This window comes from Muntiacus reevesi, chromosome 4 (assembly GCF_963930625.1).
Source record: "Muntiacus reevesi chromosome 4, mMunRee1.1, whole genome shotgun sequence".
NCBI lineage: Eukaryota > Metazoa > Chordata > Mammalia > Artiodactyla > Cervidae > Muntiacus > Muntiacus reevesi.
In genome coordinates this window covers 95,317,951-95,339,582 of record NC_089252.1, presented here as the reverse complement: position 1 = coordinate 95,339,582, position 21,632 = coordinate 95,317,951, and the positions used below count along the sequence as shown (strand labels likewise).

The 21,632-nt window shown below is 39.9% G+C and overlaps 1 protein-coding gene across 3 annotated transcripts in view; it reads right to left on the bottom strand.

Moving 5' to 3' along the window:
• Positions 1–21,632, bottom strand: part of ADAMTS9 (ADAM metallopeptidase with thrombospondin type 1 motif 9) — a 162,476-nt gene that overhangs the window by 32,749 nt on the left and 108,095 nt on the right. For 2 of the 3 annotated variants that reach the window (XM_065933342.1, XM_065933344.1), the window contains 2 exons: positions 9,263–9,430; positions 2,579–2,752 (listed from right to left, as the gene is read on the bottom strand). In XM_065933342.1, coding sequence (XP_065789414.1) covers positions 2,579–2,752; positions 9,263–9,430 — 342 coding nt within the window. The remainder of the gene's footprint in view (positions 1–2,578; positions 2,753–9,262; positions 9,431–21,632) is intronic. The other variant, XM_065933345.1, reaches the window with a different exon arrangement.

Sequence of the window (21,632 nt, the reverse complement as noted above, 5' to 3'; positions counted from 1 at the left end):
ATGGAAGTGGAGTGAGTGCGTGCAGAGGAGGAGAGAACCAGAATGAAGGTACAGGTTGATCGAGGGGTGCATGAAGGGGGTGGACTATCAAGTGACCACCCAGTTGACTGTTTAACAAGGACACTTTAGACCATGGAAGTAGGGGCAATTAACAATTACACCAGGGTTGCCCCAGGTAAATAGGATTCCTGGCATGGTTTATGAAGGTGGTTGCCCAATTGCTCACAGCATTCCCTTGAAGCCCTGTGGCCAAGGGGATGTTTGGAAAGGACCACCAGCATGCCCTGCTAATAAGGAACTATGACTTTTGATAGAGCTTCTCCCTCCACCATCTAGCAGCCCTGAGTCTCACTTTGGCCAACTTAGTGTCATGTGAGGGCCTCCAACCCCCCTCGCCAACCAGGTCCACTAGTCTCCAACTCTTTACTTTGGGTTCAGGATGATGGGAAAGCATGTTGGCAGAAGGGTAACTATCAGAGTCTGCTTTTCTCATTGCTTCCATCTGACCAACTTCTAAATTTAGCCACAGGCCAGGCTTTCTTCGCAGGTCTTCTGTTCTTACATGGCACTTGAAAGCAATATTTGAGGAAGGATTTAGAAAGATCGATCTGCATGGCACATGCAAAGATGTAAATTTCTAGGCACGTTTTGGATGATCAGAGAAGAGGATCTCCTCAGTGCGTATCTGGCAAGATTTCTAGTCTGTGGGAGTCAGAAAGAAGTGTCAATGGAGCATGTATTTCCCCAACTGACTCCAGCATTTTCAAAAGTTGGCTAAAGCGTCAGCTGTCAGCTTAGATTCATTTCTGAACACTCTTACTCTGCTCCTTGGAGCAGTCACACAGAGTTGAGCTTGGCAGGACATGAAGACAGAGAGGGAGAGAGCAGGCGGTGGTAGGTCTAAAGCAAGAATTAGAAGAATTGAGTGGTGACTCACAGGCAGAGGCGAAGAAATCTTTTCTCCCTTCTGTATCTCGCCCTGTCAATCCCCAAGCCACTCGATTATTTGTAATTTTCTCAGAGGAACTTTGCATAGTTACCATCATTACCATTTTACAGATGGCAAACTCTCAGCTCAGAAAATGAGGCATCCTTGTCCTAAGTCAAGCATCTGAAGTGTGGCAGTGCCAGGATATGAACCAAGTCTAACCAATTCTACAGCCTCTGGGGTTCCCAGCAACTTGTGTGGCTCAAGTACAATTAATTTGAAATATAACTGCTCTAGCCATTCCTCTCTTCCACTGTCTGGTAGAAGTTTAAAAAAAAGAAAGAAAATAAATCAAAAAACCCTAGAGTTTCCTTTGAAAGGGAAAATGAGAATTTTTTTTTTTTTTTAAAGTAGAGAGAGAGGGTGAGACTCCTAAAGAAAAGAGATGGCTGAAAACAATAGAAGTCATCGATCAGGAAGGTGAGAGAGAGGGAAGAACAGAGCTGGAAGGCTGAATTCCCATAAGGATTAAGAATGCAGTTGTAGGAAAACAAATCCCGTTCAAAATGGAATAAAAAAGAATAAAACACCTAGGAATAGATTTAACCAAGGAGGTGAAAGAGCTGTACATTGAAAACTATAAGACATTGATAAAAGACACTGAAGAAGGCAGAAATACATAGAAAGATTCTGTGCTTATAGGCTAGAGGAATTAATATGGTTAAAAGGTTCATAATGTCCAAAGCACTGCATGCAAAAGAATAAAACTGGACCTCAATCTTACACCATAACAGAAATAAACACGTGATGAATATAAAGCACTCACCAGAGTGCCAGGCACTCTCTCCTGTCCTGAAAAACTGTTGCTGGTGGGAAATTCCTGTCTCAATCTTCCTATCTCTGAACATTTTACACCTTGTACTTTCTGTTTCATTCCAATGTCAGTAGATAAAGTATTGCTTTTTTAAATATCTTTTCCTCCCTTTTCTACAACTGAATCTTCTCCACTGGGAACAGAGGAACCTCCCTACAAAAGTCCTATCCTGGCTAGAGCCAGGCCATTCCTCAGGGACACTTAGTGTTTTCTTTAACTAGACATTAACTTGGAGAAAAACAAATTGGTCTATTTCTGCATCAACGGAGCAGTTCTTCAGAGGCACTCGGTTTTTTAAATGTTGAAAATCCTTCACTAATTAATCCGGGTTTTAAATGAAATGCCTGCCTTCCAACTGATGGCCAAAGCCGTGGAAGAAAAAAAAAAAAATTCCAGAGGAGATCCTACTTAGGGTCTGTCCAGTGGCTGTTTGAACTCACGCAAACGACCATGTCGGAATACACACATTCAAAAATATTTCTTCCATCTCCCTCTCCTTCTGGGAAAGTTATCTTCATGCATTTGGCCCACGGCCTGTTCAACTTTTTCTGGAGGCAGCCAGATTTGCAACATCAAGAACACAAGCGTCCGAACGGCAGAAAAAGGAGGAGTTCTCCCACCCTGGCTGGAACGAACTCCTGGCCCTCTGACAGTGACCTTGTGGGAAAACGCCAGCCTGGTCACCGCGCTGGAGGGCTTCACAGGGGAACGGATGTGATGATAGCAAGGGGGCTGAGCGAGCGGCTGGCAGGTGCCCGCTTCCTGGCTCTACTTACTTCTTGCCATTCCTCTGCCCTCCATGCGTAGAGCGGACACGGCGGGGCTTGGCAGGCGCGCTCCGACTCCGGTCGAGTGTAGGGGTTGCATTCGGTCTCTCTGGCTATTTTGTGTGTTCCCATCTGACAGCCCACATTTCTCCGCCGCACGCCTTGGCCACAGGACACGGAGCACTACAAGGACAAGAGGATGTAAGTGGGAGCTTTGGGTCGTTGGTGGGAGGGGGCGATCATCAGGGTAGAGAGGGTCATGGACCTAGGGATGGCATTCCTAATCCAATGATCTTCACAGCCATCACGGGGTTTTCTAATTTCCAGTGAAAGGGACCCAGGAAATGTCTAAAATCCACAGCCTCACTGCCTATCAAAGCCAGCTGAGTGAGGAAGAGACTCAAGTTTGGGGGTAATTTCTCAAGTTAACAAAACTCTTGGACAATGGAAGAGGCTGGGAGACATCATTAAGAGACATTCAGTACATCCTAGAGTACTGCTGCCATGGGAAATGAAAGTTCCAAGTGATTTCTATCCCGGAAGGTTGGAGGGCCTTGAAAATTGGAGAGACAGTTGCACACAAGAGAATTTCTTGGCAGATAAAAATTATAACTCAAGGAGAGAAAATCACTGAAGATTTTATGGCCTTATAAGTAGAATTATTTTCTCCAGTCTCTTCTTCTTCTTGCTCCTATTCCTGGAGATAGGGGAATTCGGATGAATGTACAAAAAATAAAAGCTGACAGAGAAAAACTATTTCCTTGGGTGTTGTGTTTCCAGCCCGTGAAAAATACTGTTAATCAGGCTGAAACATTTTGTTGACCAAGCTGCAAAACACCCTATTAATCTGCAATTAACTTTTCTCTAAATTAATTTTTTAGTGGTTTCCTCGTTACGGGGTTTCATAATCTCACTCATGGGCAGGCCAAGAATTATTATCTTTATTAAGCTTTTGACAGTGAGAACCTAAAGGCAACATTTAACTGAAAAGAAATGCCTATTTTTTCACTTAGCTATTAAAAATTGTTTCCAAGTTTGTGTGATAGCTGAGCCTCCATTCATTTGTCTGATTGAGAAAACAAGCTTAACATACATTAAAGCCATATTCCTAAGAGGAAGTCTTCATACAGAATAGAATCAAGCTTTTAAATTAGACAAAAATTCCTGTCCAACCACCCTGCAGCGGGATTCATCTTACTTTGAGGCTAATGGGAATTTACTATCAAGAAGCACACCCTAATGAATTCTGGTGCATATCAGTATTATTTCCATTTCAGATTATAAAAAAACAGGTGATAATATTTAGAAGGCAGTTTGGGAAATCATATCATTTCAGGTAAGTCTGCCAGGCAAGGAGCTTAAATGTTCACATCAAAGCTAGCTGAAGAGAAGGAAATATTTTAGAGCAACATTGCTACTATTGTTTGGGTTTAATTGTATTAATTGGATTGAATGAGTTTTTGACCCACAAGAAACCAGACATTTAAAGTCATTGTGCTCTGGGTGGAATGAGAGGGTGCCTGAGCACAAGTGACTGCCTCGTCTACAGAAGATGGCCATTTAATACTTTGGGGAGCTATGTGTATATTTCCCATTGATTCCACATTCAATGAATGAACTATGACATGGGAGAATTAGCACAGGAAAGACAGAAATTGTCAACCACGGACAGCAAACAACAACCAAAACACTCTTTGAGTATTTGAATTTGGGGCCTTAAACATAAAACAGAGCAATTCCAGAACAATGTATCCAAGTAGAAACACAAGGAAAAAAATAAGAACAAATAAGTACAAGTCTGAGTTGGCACAGAGCTGATATATATATTCAAAATCTCACCATGCTTTAATAAGGTAAAGAAAAAGGAAAATACATTAAAGGCTTTCCAGGTGTATACTATTCAGGTTCTAAGTAAATGGAATTTCTTTTTGATGCTACTGTTTGTTACTAAATTATTACTTATGGCTCAGCAAAGGTAAGGTATTATCAGCCATAAGCATCCAATATTTAAGAAATAATTTCTACAATGTTCAATATTTTTTTCCAAAGGGCAAATAAAGACAGAGAAGTTTCAATTAAACAATAATGTCATTGTGGCTTTTGATTTTCATATTATTAAAGCTAGCCCTGACTTAACATATTCAAAGGTTTTTACAGGGCTTATATGCACAGCAAGGTATAATAAGCCTTGCCTCTGTGAATACTGAATCCATGGTAATCTTGGTTCAAAATGAAGTGTACTGCATCAGAGTTAGTTCTCTGTGTTGAACTTTTCTTCCTGTGCTCTCTCAGGGGAGGCAACATTTAGCATACAGAGCCAGGCAGACTTGCTTGGTAAATTCTGAGAGATTTGTGCAGAAACCCCATGAATAAAACAGCATCAGAAAGACCCCTGTGTGACCCTGGGGGTGCTGATGGCGGTGGTGTGTGCACGTGTGCGTGCTTACTTCTTGTTCTATGTAGTCCAATTTTTAGTTACTCTGCAGAAGAAAAAGGTTGAGCAGCATATTAACATGTGCCGTCCCCCTGCAACTATCATTGCTGCACGGCAGTCTATCTGCACAGGTTTGAAAGCAGATGTTTTTAGTTCCAAACTACTAAGCTAGGAGCTGTGTTTCATGTCTCTGGACTCCCTACTGCGCAATGTTAGTATGCAGAACTCACTGATTTAAAGGGGAAAGTTAATGCTTCTTTCCATAGATAAAAAGAATCTCTATGGAACTTGTGATGCTTACAGGACTGTAATACACACTTGAAAGCCTGGAAAGAATTTTACATACTTTCTATCAGTATGACAGCTACAATCATGGCCATGACAGGATTCAAAAGAGGGATTAGCTTGAAAAAAATGAACTTTAATAACTAACTAAAGTATAAACTAACTTTAATAAATAACAACCGGTAACAATAATAGCAAACTTACTGAGCACTTACTAGGCCAGGCTCTATTCTAGGGTTTCTCAACCTAAGAAATCATTTTTGCTGGGGACTGTCCTGTGCATTGGAGGAAGTTCAGGGGCATCCCTGGACTCTATCCCACCACATGTCAGTTGCATTCCCTCTCCTCTGCCAAACTGAGACAACTAAAGCTGTCTCCACACACCTCCAAACATCCCAAGAGTTACAAAATCACTGCCAGTGGAGACTTTAGTTCTATACTAAGCATCTTGCAGAAAATATCTTTCATACTTCCCAGTAATCTTTTACATAGATACTCCACACATAAAAAAAGCAAAGAATAATCACCCTAACTCAAGCAAAAACTAAAACAAAATGTAATTCAAATAAATTCTATCCTAGGCAATAAACCAAAGCTACTGTGGACTAGGATTTGGCTTCCAGTTTTAAAATATGAGTATTATGCGGCTTTTTGTACTATGTCAGCAAGAGTGTGCGTGAAAGGACTGTATTCAAATAATTCAACATCAATGTTTGCAGTTCAAATACAAGTCACAGAGAGCACAAATCACTAAGGCATCTCTAGTTCTCATCACTGACCATGTGCATAGGGTTTCTAAGATTTCTCAAAGGACACACATTGTACATCTGCCATGCTTCTCCATTAAACACCTCAGAATCAGACACCATGACCAAGTCACTCTCATGGTAATTACAAAAAAATCCCCACCAAAAATGGCTGGTAGGTTCATAATGCAATTTGCCAGTTTCCATTTTGGCATGAGCACTGAAGAACTTTTTAAAAAAAGCAAGTGTTTCCCTGACTTCAAGACACAGTACTACATTTTATATCACTGAGAAAGAAAAAGGAGCAACTAATCATGACCTTCTAATTAGATGTAAGGACCATCCTGACCACAGAAATATTCAAGTATGGAAAAGAAACTGATATCTCAGGGCTGAATGAATTCATGATAGATGAATGATGGTAAAGTGGTACTTTCATTCTAATCTGATCATTTTTATTGTTTATTCTTAATCTTCTTTTGTTTAGAAAGCTTTTCTGTAGGAATAGGATACATTAACAATTTTTACTCTGGAAGGCTACTTGTGTCTACTCATGGAACTATAGAGCCTTCACATTTATAAAGTTGAATCAAGAATCAGATACTGATTTTGTCTGAAAATTTCATCCCTCAGCTCTTGATCAAAATCATCTAAACAAACTAAACATGAATTTTTGAAAAAAAAAATGCTTTCAAACTTGAGTTATGTTTTTGAATTAAGGTTCTTCTTTTACTGGAAATATTTCATTGACACATTCAAGATGTTCAAAAGATGTAAAAGTAAAACATTCCACTTTAAACCTCAAAACACTAATTCTGAGGAAGAGACAAAGATTAGCATGGCTATACTAGTTTCCATTCCAATATTCTATATGCCTTATTATTGTTAGACATTTTGACATAATGAAAAATTACAATAATTACTTCCCCTACCTTGAAGATGAGATGACTAAAATACAGCCACCAGCAGAAAACAGAAGAATCAGATATAAAATCTTCTAAATATTGTTGCAAATGGATAATCATTACTCTTGCTTTATATTACTGCCTTAGGGATATTTCTGTTTACCATGGGATCATTAGTAGACCAATAATCTTTAGTCATGCAGACTATCTTTCTCCATCAACCTCTGGGTCTGATTATCTTCAGGTATGCTTCAAAATTGCACAAATCGGATTTTACCCATGTAGCATCTTATCTTGCCTGCTTGTATAATTCATTTCTATAAATCAAATCAGAGCATTATAAAGTTGGCCACAGACCATTACATGACTGTGTTTACTTGCATTTTCCACAAAGGTAACTAGACTTTTCTAAGCAATCATTTTGAACAGGTGCAGTCTTTTTTGGGGAAGCATTCCGATAATCCTATTACCTTATGTTTGAAAAAACCCCAAGGGTTCAAACCTAATCATCCCAGCTTTGTGAGCAATTTTAGACTTTCCATCAAGTTCACAGGATACAAGAGTAAAACTCACTCTGTGCTTACCAATAAAAAGTGAAAGATTCTTTTAATCATCCTTCTTTTAAATGAATTGACTTTTATTATGACTATCAATTAAGTGCATCTCGACAGGATGCAAATAGATAAGTAGAGGCCAAGGGACATGAAGAAAAATAACAGCATGAAAGTGTGCAAGAGGACAAGCTAATTAGTGTGGTATCTTAAATAATGTTAGCTACAGGCTTTTACATGAATTGAACAGCGCGAAAATGCAAGGGCTGGAAGTCAGAGACGACAGCAGTCAGTCAGACAAACCATTACTGATGAGCAGCACAAAATACTGCCTAGAAACCTGATCCCTTAAAGAAGCCAGAAGAGGAACTAGCTTTGGCTGGGCACAGACGCTTTGACTGTTAAAATAAAAATAAAAAACAAAACATGATATGATAAAAGCACTCTGAGGCTATTCTGCTGGGATACGATGCAGGCCACATTTTATTTCCGTGTGAAGGGGAATATGACTGTGAGATGTGGGGGACAATGACAGCAGCCCAGAGCATTTAAGAAAAATTCATGTTTCTAGAGGAATTTCCTATCATTCATGCTGAAATGGAGGATTCTCAACTCCCTCTCATGTTAACACAGCTGTACAAAGCTTCTTTGGGGTGTTAGGAATCAAGATCCAGGCTCTGAAAGAATCATTTCTACAGGCTGCCAACCTTGAACCTGGTTTCCTATTGATTCTCCAGAGTATGTACATACATCTCTACTACACAGGAGAACCACGAGCTCAGCAAAACCTCACTGCATCAAATTAATGGAGAGAAAGAGCATACTACATACAGAATATGTGAAAAGACATTGGGCCTTACCTCTTATAAGTAAGCACCTTCAACTAAGCTGAGGAAATGTATAAGTGAGGAGTAACAAGATATACTCTAAGGGCCAGATATGAGTGATCTGTTCACCCATCAACTGTTAATGTATAAATAGAAGCTTCTCAAGTTCCCTCTTGAATTCAATAGGGAAATCTACTGAATTTAGCAAATGTGTAGAATTAGTGGACTCTAACTGTAATCAGTTTCTTGGGTACTTCCCCCCACTTTCCCACTGGATATACACATACATCACTCATTCAAACAAAATATTACTCTTGAGAGATTATTAGAGTTAAGACTACTGAACTAAGTATGTGGCATTCATTACTGTAATAAATCCTCATAAGAGCTATATGAAGTCAGGTCAGCAAGGTCACACAAATTGCCCAAGGTCACAGAGCTAGGAAATGACAGAAAACTTCCCCATCTATCCCTCACCTCTACTGTATACAATCTAACAGACAGAGAAGTATTCTTTAAGACTTCATATTGACAGCTCTTTCTTTAAGAACCTCAAAGGTAAATTTAAACTCAGTTCCTGCCAGGTAACCATAGTCAACCTTACTGGAATCTGAATTAGTGGTTTTCTAAATGTGGAATAACAATAGAAAGGCCATCAGCAAAGCATTGAGGGACTACTCTGTCCTACACAGTTGATGTCTATCACCACTTAGAATTAATCCCCACAACTGTCCTAGCATATATATTATCCAAAGCACCAAGGGATGAAGCCACTTGCCCAAGGTCCCATAGCTAGCGACCATTCTGACAGAAGGCTGTTTCCTTCCCTGTCTCCACACTCCCCTCTAAAGAACCGAAATTGTGCAGGGGAATGAGCCAACACGCTGGTGTCAGCCACATGGCCAGAGGTAAGGAAGAAATCGTTAGAGGAGAAGCGTTGCTCACCTGACTCCAGGCGCCAGCCTTCCACTTGGGGCATCTTCCTCCTCGGCACTTTCTGTGCCCATTTGGCTTAGCAAGGTGTTTACAGTAATCACTTTCTAAATGGCTTCCATCTTTTGCCATGCAGTAAACATTTCGTTGTTTATGCCCTCGACCACAAGAGACAGAACACTGAAATATAAAGCAATGGCAAAGTTGTTTTTTTTTAATCACAAGAAACTTGATAAAAACCTAGGTAGTGAGATGTTAAGATCATGCCTAACAAGAGTCACCATTCCCTCCCCCTCTGCAGTGCCATTTTGGATAATATCACAAGGCTCAACATGGAAGGAACATGGCAGTGGAGAAAAAAATGTGGACAGTGGGAATCCTGTCTAGTATTTTGGGTCACTCAAGAGTGAGGGTAAATCCTGGTAATATAGGCCAAAAATAAGCTCATGAACCTAAAATTACCATGAAATTATGATTTAAAGAAGTCCTACTATGAATTAGTAAGGATTTATTTTGGACATCTCACTTCATGCAGTCTCTGATCAAGATATTTCTTCAACAAAATACCTCGTGATCCACTCTTTTGGATAAAGGTGCATTTCCAAAATACAGCTGTGTTCAATTTCCTAATGAATTGATTTAAGGAAACTCTTCTACCATTTTTCAGAGGATAAGCTCTCATTTTCCCAGTCCATTGGAAAGGAGGTGAAAAAGGCATGTTAGAAACTGAAAGGTAAGTTAGCAGGTGGGTCTGTGCCAAGTTTGGGAGGGAGGCATTACCTTTCAACTTTGATCTGCAGGTTCACTGAACTGTTTTAATGTGACCTTGTCTGACCACATCTAAGAAACTTGACTTTGATTTCAGAGTAGGTTTCTCAGAAAGGTTTAGGAATCAAAGTGCTCATGGAGTCGGGACAAAAATGTGACATGACAGCTTCTTGTAGAACAGGCAAGAGGCTGGCCCCAATGAGTACACTGAGATATTCAACGTCCATTGCCTCATTAGCGATTACAGAAGTCATTACCACTTGGATCATAAGCTTGCTGGCTCCGGTTTTCAAGACACATTATTTCCCAATACAATGTCCTTACATTTCAGAGGGAAATGAGTTTAAGAATGAAGAGCAAAATGTGAAAATGCAACAAAAATAGATTTCAAGTGTCATTTCTTTCTATTCAATGTTTCTAGTTTCTCCTGCTAACTTTGTGATTTCATTAACTTAAATGGCCAAAGTGTCCTTTCATGTCTAATAGATAAATAGCACCATGTAAAACATGTAGCCTAATATAAATTGAAACACCATTACCAAGCAAGCTCTAAGTGATCCCATTCATATATGTGCCAGACATGTTTTTTTTTTTTAGTAAATATAGACTATTATAAAAATTCCAAAGTAGCTGTTGGAGAAATATAAAATATGTATATTAATATATTTGGGTCTAACTTTTTACTTTAGGAGATGGAAAGGTTTTTTTTTTTTTTTTTTTCTTTTGAGCTCTTATTTTGTGAGTATTATGATTTTGAGTAGTCATTCTGGAAGGAGTATACAGTGAGGAAGGAAGGAGTCCAATTTAAATATCTACATCAAAACAAAAACATCCATCTTTCAACTTTTAGTGCTTTGATATATATGAAGACCCTGGGCTACAATTCTAGAAGACTTTTATAATGAATCTCCAAGAAGTTTCCCTATAAACCAATGGTCTAATGACTTATGCACAGATAATCCCTATTATTAATATTTAAAAATGTTACTTCCACCAAAATTACAGGCGCAGTTTAAGAGTTTGAGGTGCGTTCATTTGTTTAATGAGCAGACATTTATTAAGCACCTACTAAGTTTTAAGGATTATGCAAAGTGTTGAGAATACAGTGATAAATAAAAGTGATATAATCCCTGCCCTTGTGGAGTTTAGAGACCAGTGAGGGAGACCAGCATTAATCAAGTGACAACAAAAACAAATACATATTTGCTAACTGACATGAGTATTCTGAAGAAAAGGGGCTGAAGTGACTGCAAGAGTCATCCCTGAGGCATTCCTGAGGGCCAGACCATGTCGAACTAATAGGTCATAATAATATATTTTATTCTCCACAAGATGGAAAATCACTGAGGGGTTTTAAGTTAGGGTAAGACACAGTCTAATTTTCACTTCAAAATTCTATTTTTACTACCGAGTAGACAATGGGTAGAAATTCAGCATTAGTGAAAACAAGAAAACTTGTTAGGAAGCTAATGCCGTTGTCCAAGCAAGAGGTGATGGTGGCATTGATGAGGGTGCAAAGTTGGGGGGGTGAAGGAAGCTGGTGAATTTAAAACTGTTTTTGAACTACAAATGACAGTTCCCCAATGGATCAGCTGTGGGGTGGATGGGTGAGGGCAGGGTCAGGAAGGCCTCCAGGTTTTCTGCTTTGGGCAATTGGATTAGAGTGATGATGTGGACAGAGATGGGAAAAACAGCACGGGCGGTCAAGAATATATTATTTTCTAGGAGATGGGCTGAATTGAGAGGATATGGGTTCATGGGTGGTAATGTGTTTGATTAGGGTGAAGAAACAGACATAACTGTCTTATTAATCAAATGAACAAGCATCAATTGAAAGCAAGTTTGACCCTGAAGGATCATTTCAATATACAAACAGTTCAGATAAGTTGTCCCTTAATACGGAGGGGAGGAAGAGAGTTGGTGGAAATGGAGATTTAGTAACCTACTGGTCTAAGTTCCATGAGGTCAGGGGTTACAGAAGCTTTGTTTATCACTATGGGCTTATACTTCCAACACTTTGCAGAATTCTTAGAACTTAGCAGGTGCTCAAATAAGTGTTGAATGAACAAATAAAACAAATCCATTTAGTGGTCACTGGAAGAGGTAACCTAACATTAGGGAGCAATCTACAGAGGCAGAATTAGCAAAGGCACAGCTTTCTCCCATTCATTAGGTGCAAGGCACTACTCAAAGACTTTATATACATTATCTCATTTAATCCTTCCAATAAACCACAGAGATAGGTACTATTATTGAAGACAAATGGTGTTTTCAAAATGGCATAACCAAAATGCTTTATGTGTATACATCTCTTCCTATATGACTCCAATATAAGTGGCTAGATGTCTTTGGGGAACATAACAGCACAATGAAAATCAACAGCATCACTGATAATAATTCATCTGAGAGGTGCCACTGGTGCAACCAACATCTACTGCCCAAGAAATAAAGATGGAGGAAGTTGATTTGAAATATAACACCTTAAAAATCTTTTAAATACCTGGATTAGCTGCATCCCACCCATTTCTAAGAGTGGTTTTCTTATTTGGGGACATGAACAAAACTGATTTGGAGAAAAGGATGCAACACTTCAGTATGACTTACCATATGTATTATTTGCCTAAAATTCAGATCTAAAAGTGATAAAGAAATTCTTAAGGTATCTAATGTGATAGAAAACACCTTTCATGTTTTCTAAATTACCAGTGACAAAAAGCAGCTGCTTGTGGAAATTTTCCTAGCTAGCAGGCTTATTAATAGGTCTATTATGATTTCATAAAGAAGTTATCATCTTGATAACCAAATAAACACATGTTTTAGCTCTTCTATTCTGAGGGAAATTTCTGATTATTTCCAGTCCTTTCCCAGGCACTGATTTTTGTGTCAACATGCGTTGCAGAAATAATAGTTAAATTTAGTGAGCCACCTAGTACATATTATTTTTTGGCTACATATATGAAGTGTCCTGCTCTGGGGAATATTTAATTCTTTATATTTGCAGCCAAATAGCTTTCTAGTTTGCCAGGTGGACCCTGACTTTTTTCCTCTGGAGAAACAACCCAACATATTTAAGAGAATGGTTTTTCCTCCAACTTTGAGCAACACTCTCAAAGTAATCTCTGCTTGTTACATAGAAACACCAAGGTCAGTATCTCTAATGCCTTGGCTTTTGTTTCTGTGAGGTCATTCAAAGGGAATGTTTAACGTGGAGCTTTGTTGAGAGGTTGTCTTAATTTTTTAGATGAAGGTCCAAGAGTTTGAAATCTGTGCATTTCAACACACATGGTGGAAATGGAACTGGCTCTCTCTCTCTAGAAGCTCTGAATGTGGTGTGGATTTGTATCTCACTCTTCCTGGTGTGCTGTTCCTGGCGTTAGGGATGCCCTGCGTTGGTCCTTTCACTTATGTTGAGGAGCTGGGTCTCTCAATTACCCAGCAGCCAGCAAACAACCTGGTGTGTCTGCCTGGATGACAAGGGCTGAAGATCCAGACAGAATGAAATCCCTAGCATTGCTGAGGCTGGTGAGAACCTGGACATCTGAAGGAAGATGGGGAACCACACAGAACTGGTAAGGACACCACAAGGAGCCAAGAAGGAATAAGAAGGGGAGGGTGGAGGTCAGATGCACACAATATCTGGCCAGAAGGAAGCTTCTTGATGAGGCTGGATGATGCTGGGGGTTCAGAGGAGGTAATGCAGTGAATGGGGTGTGGACCAGAACTACTCGAGGTGTAGCTGATGCTTGATACATAAGGGTTAATGGATGGTCCAGGAGGACAGCTCCAACAGAGTGTCTGGACACAGTGGAGTATGTCTGAGTGATTCTTATCTTCAAGTGATCTGTATATACAAAATTCTGTTTATGTAAAATATATCTAGGAGGATATTGATCAAGGAGTCCATATTTCCAAGCAGAGGACTGGACAGCAGGTTTCTAACCTGACAGCAGGTTAGAAATAAGAACTGAAAAGCCAAGAGAAAAAGGTCATATGCTAGAATCTACTAAGCTAAGCCAAGACTCTAATGATCTAAGCAATTTTGACAGAGAGAAAACCATCATTCTGAGACTGGTGGGCAGAGTTCAGTTATGAGACAGGAGACTTTACTAATTATTATTCAAGGCCTTTCCCTAGTGATTCTATAAAATATGAAAAAATCATCTAAATCATTTAATCTAAAAAATGAAATGTGTCCTTTCATAACAATAAGCTCTTATTTATTCTACTCTCATTCTGATTTTGTTTAAAAAACACAGTCAGATCTCATCTGGAAAATATGATATCAGAAAGCAGGCAATGCATATGCCTACGGTTCAGAACTGCCTTTGCCAATTATGGTGATAAATGAAGTGAATATTGCATGAGCATCTTACTATCATGAAAAGCAAAGGATTCCAACCTATACCCATTGTTTACCAGAAAAAATAAAAAAGAATGTGAGAGGAGAGATACAGACTTAGGGATCAAGGTTTCAAAACCACTCAGTGTAAGACCTGGAAAGCCATGTGGGCTTTGTAACACGGGAACAAGACAGTAACTGCAATCCACGTATGTTTATTACTGCTTTCCACACTGTAGTCGCTGAGAAAATACTTACAGGAATGAATGAACACATGAAGGCTACAGCCATCACAGAAATAGACTATGACCCAAATGTTATATTTTCCTAATGGTTTCAAGAAAGAACCACCTGGAATCTGATCCATCTGATTTGGCACAGCTATTTAGATTCAAAGAGTTGGAGCAGGACTATTAGCAATCACATCAGCTAACTTTTATTGACCTCTTATATGAGTCAGACCATGAGCTCAAAGATACTGGCTTCTCCAATTTAATCTCTACAGCAACCCCGTGGCTCAGGTACTATTAGGATTCCTCTTAACAAATAAGGAAACCGAGGATTAAAGAGGTGACATCACTTGCCCAGGGTCACAGAGCCAGGAAACAGCAGAGTTAGCCTCTAAATACGGAAGGTGTGTTTCCAGAATGTCCATTTTCTTCCTTAAATCAGACTGAAGAGAAGACCTGGTTAAGACGACAGGCTGTTTGTTCACCTCTGCTTATCCATGGTGACAACAGAAAACTGGGACTTCAAATAAATGCTTCCTAAGACTATTTTAGAGATCTCCGACTCATTAGTATCCCAGGAAGAGGATGGCTATGCAACATGTTTCTGATTTTAATACAACCTTTTTAGCACTCCGGGAAGAAAGATGCTATGAAAAGTGAGCATACCACTATGTACACTATCACGTAAAGATAAATAGCCACATTTCCCTTTGGTCAGAGCCACACTCTGGTTTTCTGGTGGCCATTTTTTAAGGTTGATTCACCCCTTGCATTTGGCCTGAGGTCATATGCTGAGTTTTCCTCTCTGTTCACTGCTGAATGGCCCTTTGCATGGTCAGGAATGGAAGGTGACAGGTTGTAAATTTTGGCCTGCTGATTCACCAAGGACTAAGCTCTCAAATATTTGACCTAGAGGTCATCTCAGAGATTATTCAGTCTACGTATTTGTTTTTACAAATTCACACAATGGAAGAGGAGACACGCCGTGCTCACAGTCACACTAGAAAGAAGGAATAGATGGATGTGGGAGCTCTTGGACCCAGCACCAAACACGACGTGGTGCCAACTGCACTGGGGATTTGTGAATAGCTTCTGATGTTTCGCATGCTGCTTGGGACCCATAGCTAACCAGACATCCTAATTCTTTCCACTCCAACTCGGTCATGCCCACATGGCACTAGCAGAATGGGCTGGGGGCTACCCAAGGCAAGAATAGATTCTGCACCTCTGGCTTTAAAGGGTTACCAACACAAATATGAACAAGCATGGGTTTCACTACCTCTTGTTCTAAGACACCAGTTAAGAACAAACTCCAAGAGGTGGCTGTGCATGAATCGGGACTCCTCAGCTCACTACTGAGGAATGGCACTTGTCTTCACCTTGCTCTAAATTTCAGCCCTTCGAGACACAGGTTTTGTAGTCAGACAGACCTAGCGTGGAGTGCAGTCTGCCATTTTATCATGGTGCCATCTGGGGCAAGTTACCCAACCTGTCTCAGCTCAGATGTGTTCTCTGTAAAATGGGGAAAACAAAATGAGGATAACAACACCATACATATGCAACAAGGCTGCCTTACAACCATGTATGACAAAGTATACAGAGCTCTTGGTGTTTTGCTGGACAGTGTAAAAATCGACACATTCACTGTTTCCACTGATAATACTTGTATTTGGTAGACTCTTTAAAAATATCTCCTAACACGCAGTTTAAAAGGTGAATATTTTTTTAAAATATATGTTCACTTATGGAGTCTAAAGTTAACATTCTAATACAGGCACTGCTGGGTGAACAAGTCTGAAAAAATCTTCCTCTTGTGAATGGGGGAAGTACTTTCCTTTCTAAAGGTCACAGAGAGAGCCCCAGAGCAGATATAAATGTTGATGATTCCTTCTCCTCTGCAGTGCCTTTTTCACTCTCATAGACTATCATTCATTAATACAGGCTCTTCTAACCACAGAAGACAGACAGACAAGTAAGAGAAAGAAAGGCATCACGACTGAAAGCCACATCTCTACTCCTTCATTTCCTGTTCACATTTACTATCTTAAGAACTCCTTTTGTCTTTTTTTTTTTTTTTTTTGTCATGTTATTTCTGTCAATATCCTGAAACACAGAATCCACATTAGTGATAACCATATTCAGTCACTCCCCTGCTCAGTTCCCAGTGGTGGGAATGCTAAGAATCTTTTGTCAGAAACCATATCTTCTCATTGGTGAGGTGAACATGTTTAGGGAAATTTTTATAGGGCTTCTCAGAATACAAGAATGGCTCTGAACAGGGGCATCAGGGAACCAAAATGACGGAGGAGGAAGGAGAGAAAGCTTGGCCAGGAAACAAGGGCTGTGACTTCAGGGCGTAAAGCCAGTGTTGACAGGCCTGCCTGATGGCCGTTCATGTCCAGGACCACCATGGCACTTATTACCATGAAAAGGAGCTGCGGAAGCATGAGACTGGCAGGGAGCAGCACAGAAGAAAGCAGATTCAGGAGTCACAGTCGTTGCAGCCGGATGGGGCACGGGGCCATCCTTCCTCCCCCGTGAGCCCCCAAACCCCAGCCTGTGCAGTGCTACAAAGGTCTAAGGCTACGGAAGAAAGGGAACTAAGATTCACACGTCAGCGCTTAGAGCACACTTGAAGGCGCCTGTCAATACTATATCCAAGTAGGTGGCCCCGCAATCGCCTCACAAGGGACATGCAGGGCCAAGAAAAGAAGGGGAGGCAGTGAGAGATGTTCATGACCCCCCCTTCTATCACTTCCAAAAATTATGAGGTACCACGCTCTCCAGCTGCATCCTGCAGCCTCATAATATAACAACTTCGTATCAGAGGATGGAAAAACATTTTCACATCAAATACAGCAGCATATGAAGTTAGCTATGGAACTTGTGAAACTCAAATTTGGGATCTTCTTATTCTGCAGGAGTATAAACATTACAGTTTTTCTCCCTTTCAAGACAGAAACAAAAACCAAGAAAATCTGCAAAAGCCATACATGATGACTTCTAGTGTGGCCACATCCAATAGCGCCTTCAGGGATTTGAGGCATATTATGTTATCAGGCTCTGTTACCCCTAGCTCCCCATTCCCAAGCACAGTGCTGATTTTTGTAATGCTTCTTTCCCTTGCAAGGTTAGATGTGATGATTTTTTTTTTTTTGTAATCTGACTTGAGCAAAATAATGACATTGCCACTTTTCAGGAAAGGGGTGAAGACGCTACCAGGACCCATACTCTAACCACAGAAGTATTTGTGAAGGCAGACTGGAAGATGGGGAGGGTAATGGGTGAGGTTTTTGTTCTAGGATCTTTTATTCTCAGTTGTTCCAAAGGTGGGTGCAGAAGAGCCTGAGTGATAGAAAAGTTATGTCTGGTGGGAACACGGACCCAAGTTTCTTGATACTCTGCAGGTGGGTTGTAACTAAAGGGCCAGGCTGAAGCATTCAAGGCTATCTGGAGATGTCATTCTGCTAGATGATAGTACCTGAAGAGACCCACTCATTAACACTACTGTCCCAGGCAACCAGGGACAGTCATGGGAACTTAAGGTACCTTTGGGAATGCCTCCATAGAAAAGAAATCCAGACAGGCTATATTTGGATTTTCAGACACCCAACCAATGTTCAGCCTTGAACTTCTTTCCCCTCCCAAACAGTTAGTCTAAGTATTATTCAGTCATTTAAAAAATACTAGGTTATGGTTCATTTAATTGTTTCTTCCAGTCTTGCTTTCTCTGCCTGTCTGATCCTTCCTCCATCAGCTTCATGTGAAAGGAACATCTTTATCTGCCAGTATGTCAAGTTCTTACATTGAAAAACTTACAGCTGGAGAGGTAGGTAGTTTATGTATTGAATTTGCTTTGGGTGGATATTAATGCCACCCCAGAACTGAAATGTGCATACCTCACATCTGAGTTTGTAATCAGAGAAATATATCTCAGTGAGAGGAAAAAGGTCATCTTAACCATTACTGAAAGAGACGCTCACCCTTCAACTTTGCAATGCTCTTCTGGGAGTTTCTGATAAAACCAGATTACTATCAATAGGCACTAGTCAAGCCCTTTGTGGCTTTCCTTATCTCTTCCTCCTGCTTACCCTTTGGTAAAGAAAAGACTCAAGAGTACCACTATGAAAGGATGAGATGAGAATAAATAAAACCCAGCTAAAATGTAAGTGGCTCACAACACGGAAGAGTGGGTATAGAAGTGGCTAAAATTTTGTTTGATGGTTTTCTGTGAATTTAAATTATTCCTGCACTACTCTGAGATTTATTCAAATGGAAACCCCAGAATTGGGGCAGAAGCACGTGTAAGAACTTGGTTTTGGAATCAATCAGATCTAGTTTGACTACTATCTCTCTCTCTCTCCATTTGTGATCTTATGTGAGATGCTTATCCAGGTATGAAATGATGGCGAGTAAGCAACTTAAACCTAACATGTCCGAAACAGTTGTCCTGATCTTCGGATTATCTTCTCCATTTCAATCAAGGGGAACTATTCATCCACTTAGTCAGTGCACAAACTTTGTCTGGAGTCATTCCAATTCCTTTCTTTCTCTCGTTTCCCACATCTAAACTTGGACCAAATCCTTCAGCATTACCTTTAAAATGTCAGAATCCTACCACTTTTCATGACTTCCACTGAACACTCTCATCGGAGTTACTTCAATGGCTTTTAATGTTCTCCCTGCTTCTATCTTTGTTCCTCCTGTAGCTTCCCCTAAATTCAAAAGCCAGGCTCATTCTTTTAAACAAATTCACATTTCTACTCAACTCTTTTCCCCAGTTACTTTCAGCAAATGTAAGCAAAAATTCCTCTAGTGGTCTTTTTCTCTCCCTCTGCCATGATGAACTTTCATGTTCCCCTCCATCAATTTCATCTCAATTTCATATCCTACCACCCTTTATTTCAGCCACATTCACCTTGCAATTGTCAAGATATACCTGGCATACTCCTGTCTCTAGGTCTTCACCTGAAATACCATTCTCCTGTAACATTCTTCTCCTGAGTATCCACATAGCTAACTTTTGTATTTTCCCAGATCTCTGCTCAATTGTCACCTTTTACAGGATAACTCTGACCTTAAAAATTAGTTCCTATCTCCTCTTTCAAGCTATTTTCTCTCTTCTTTATTTTTATCCATGGCACCACTCACGTCCCTTCACAATATATATTTCACTTCTTTTGTTTGTGATTTATAGGTTATTCCCCCTCCCCACTAGAATGTAAACTTGATGTGCTCAAGGATTTCTGTCTGTTCTGTTCACTGTTATCTCCCTAGTGCTCAGAGCAGTGCCTAGTTTATAGAAAACACTCAAATACTTAGGGAACATACAAATGCATGCATGAATGAATAGTATCTAATAGAGGCTAGAATTACTTATCTCACAAGAATTTTTATGGATGAAGCAAACACTCTACACAATGCTTACATTGGTCAGGCTCAAATAAGTAACAATTGCTTGCTCCTATCTTCTGTGTCTATTCACGCCAAAACCGGCTAAGCACACTTGTGGTTTAATATTTAATTCATAGTTATAGGACTAAATACTGCACACGGGACAACTAAGAGGAAGGTTATCTGAGAACGTGATGTAAGATAACAGCAAGGAGTAGAATCCTGGCTCTGCACAGGCAAGACTAACACTGAAATCTTGGCTCATAGCCACTGAGACTGCCATATACTATTAGGGTCACAGAATGCTTTTTTCCTCCCCAAAGGTGTCACCTTAGATCAACACTTTTGCCAGGTGGAAAAAAAATATAGACACATAGACTGCAAGTAGACTAAAAAGAAATGTAATGGACGAGAATGAGTTCTATCCAGGCCAGGTATTGTCTATCTCCATTCTGGCTAGAAACATCAAAAAGCAAAAATGATCAACCACCCCAAAACAACAAACAAAAAACAAAAAGGCAAATAAAACATACCCCCAAAACAAACAACAAACCAAAAAACCAATGAATCAAACAAAAATCCTAGACTTACACTGTTCCAAAATAATGTGTCTAGGTTTGAGTTTGATTGTTCTAGTTCCCTTTCATTTGGAAAAGTGCTCTCAAAGTAGAGGGTATTCAGGATTACAAAACCAACATCAAGCCTGAGATTTTAACTGAAGATTTAACCTGATAGAATTAAATCATTGCCACTCTCCTGTAAACTCTCTACAGGCTAGCCATCAGAAGCCTCCCTACTGAGGTAGTTAATACCCAAATAATTGTATTAGGCCGCATCCACAAAGATCTACTTTTTTTAGTTCAGCAGATATCTCCCTACAGATGTATTAATTCACACTGTTCTAGCATACTGTAAATGTCCAGGGGAAATACAACTTTTTTCAGAGCTCTGGTCTGAAAGTGTTGGGTGACAAAACTCAATTACTGAGTTCTTTTGAAACCATTCAAAAGGAACCAAGGTGTTAAAAGGACCTATTCAAAAATTCATACCCCAAAGACTCAGCCTCAATGACTTTTAAAAAGTAGAAGAAAGCTAAACTGATTTCTACTAGGGTAAGAGTCTATTTTTGTAGGTGTCACAAATCAAAATGAGTATTTATAGAAGTTCAGAAAACCCTTCCAGAGAAAGAGAGGGAAAACATTAAACCTGGGAATCAGTTGGGTCTGGATCCAAGAATTACTGATTGTATGATGCTGTACATTTTAGCCTGCTTGGAGCTGAGTTTTCATACCTGCCTAACGGATACAATATGGACCATTCTGCAAGGATTATATGAGGATTAGCAATAATGCTTACAAAGCACCAGGCCCAAAGCTTCACTCAAAGAAGCTGCTCAGTAAACGTGGGCCTCTTGTTATTCTTCCTCCACTGCTGGTAAAATCCATCTGGCCTACTGCAGATGGCCACTTTTACATGCCACATCAGTACATAAGACCACTGGTCATCAGTTGGGGATTAGGAGGTGGAGAAACCCATTTATTCAGAGAACTTGAGGTTTCCCAGAATGACTGGTAAGATTATAATTGGGTTAAAGGCAAAACTCCATTTCTAATTTCAAAGAGCTTTAGACATAGTTAGCCCATTAGTAATT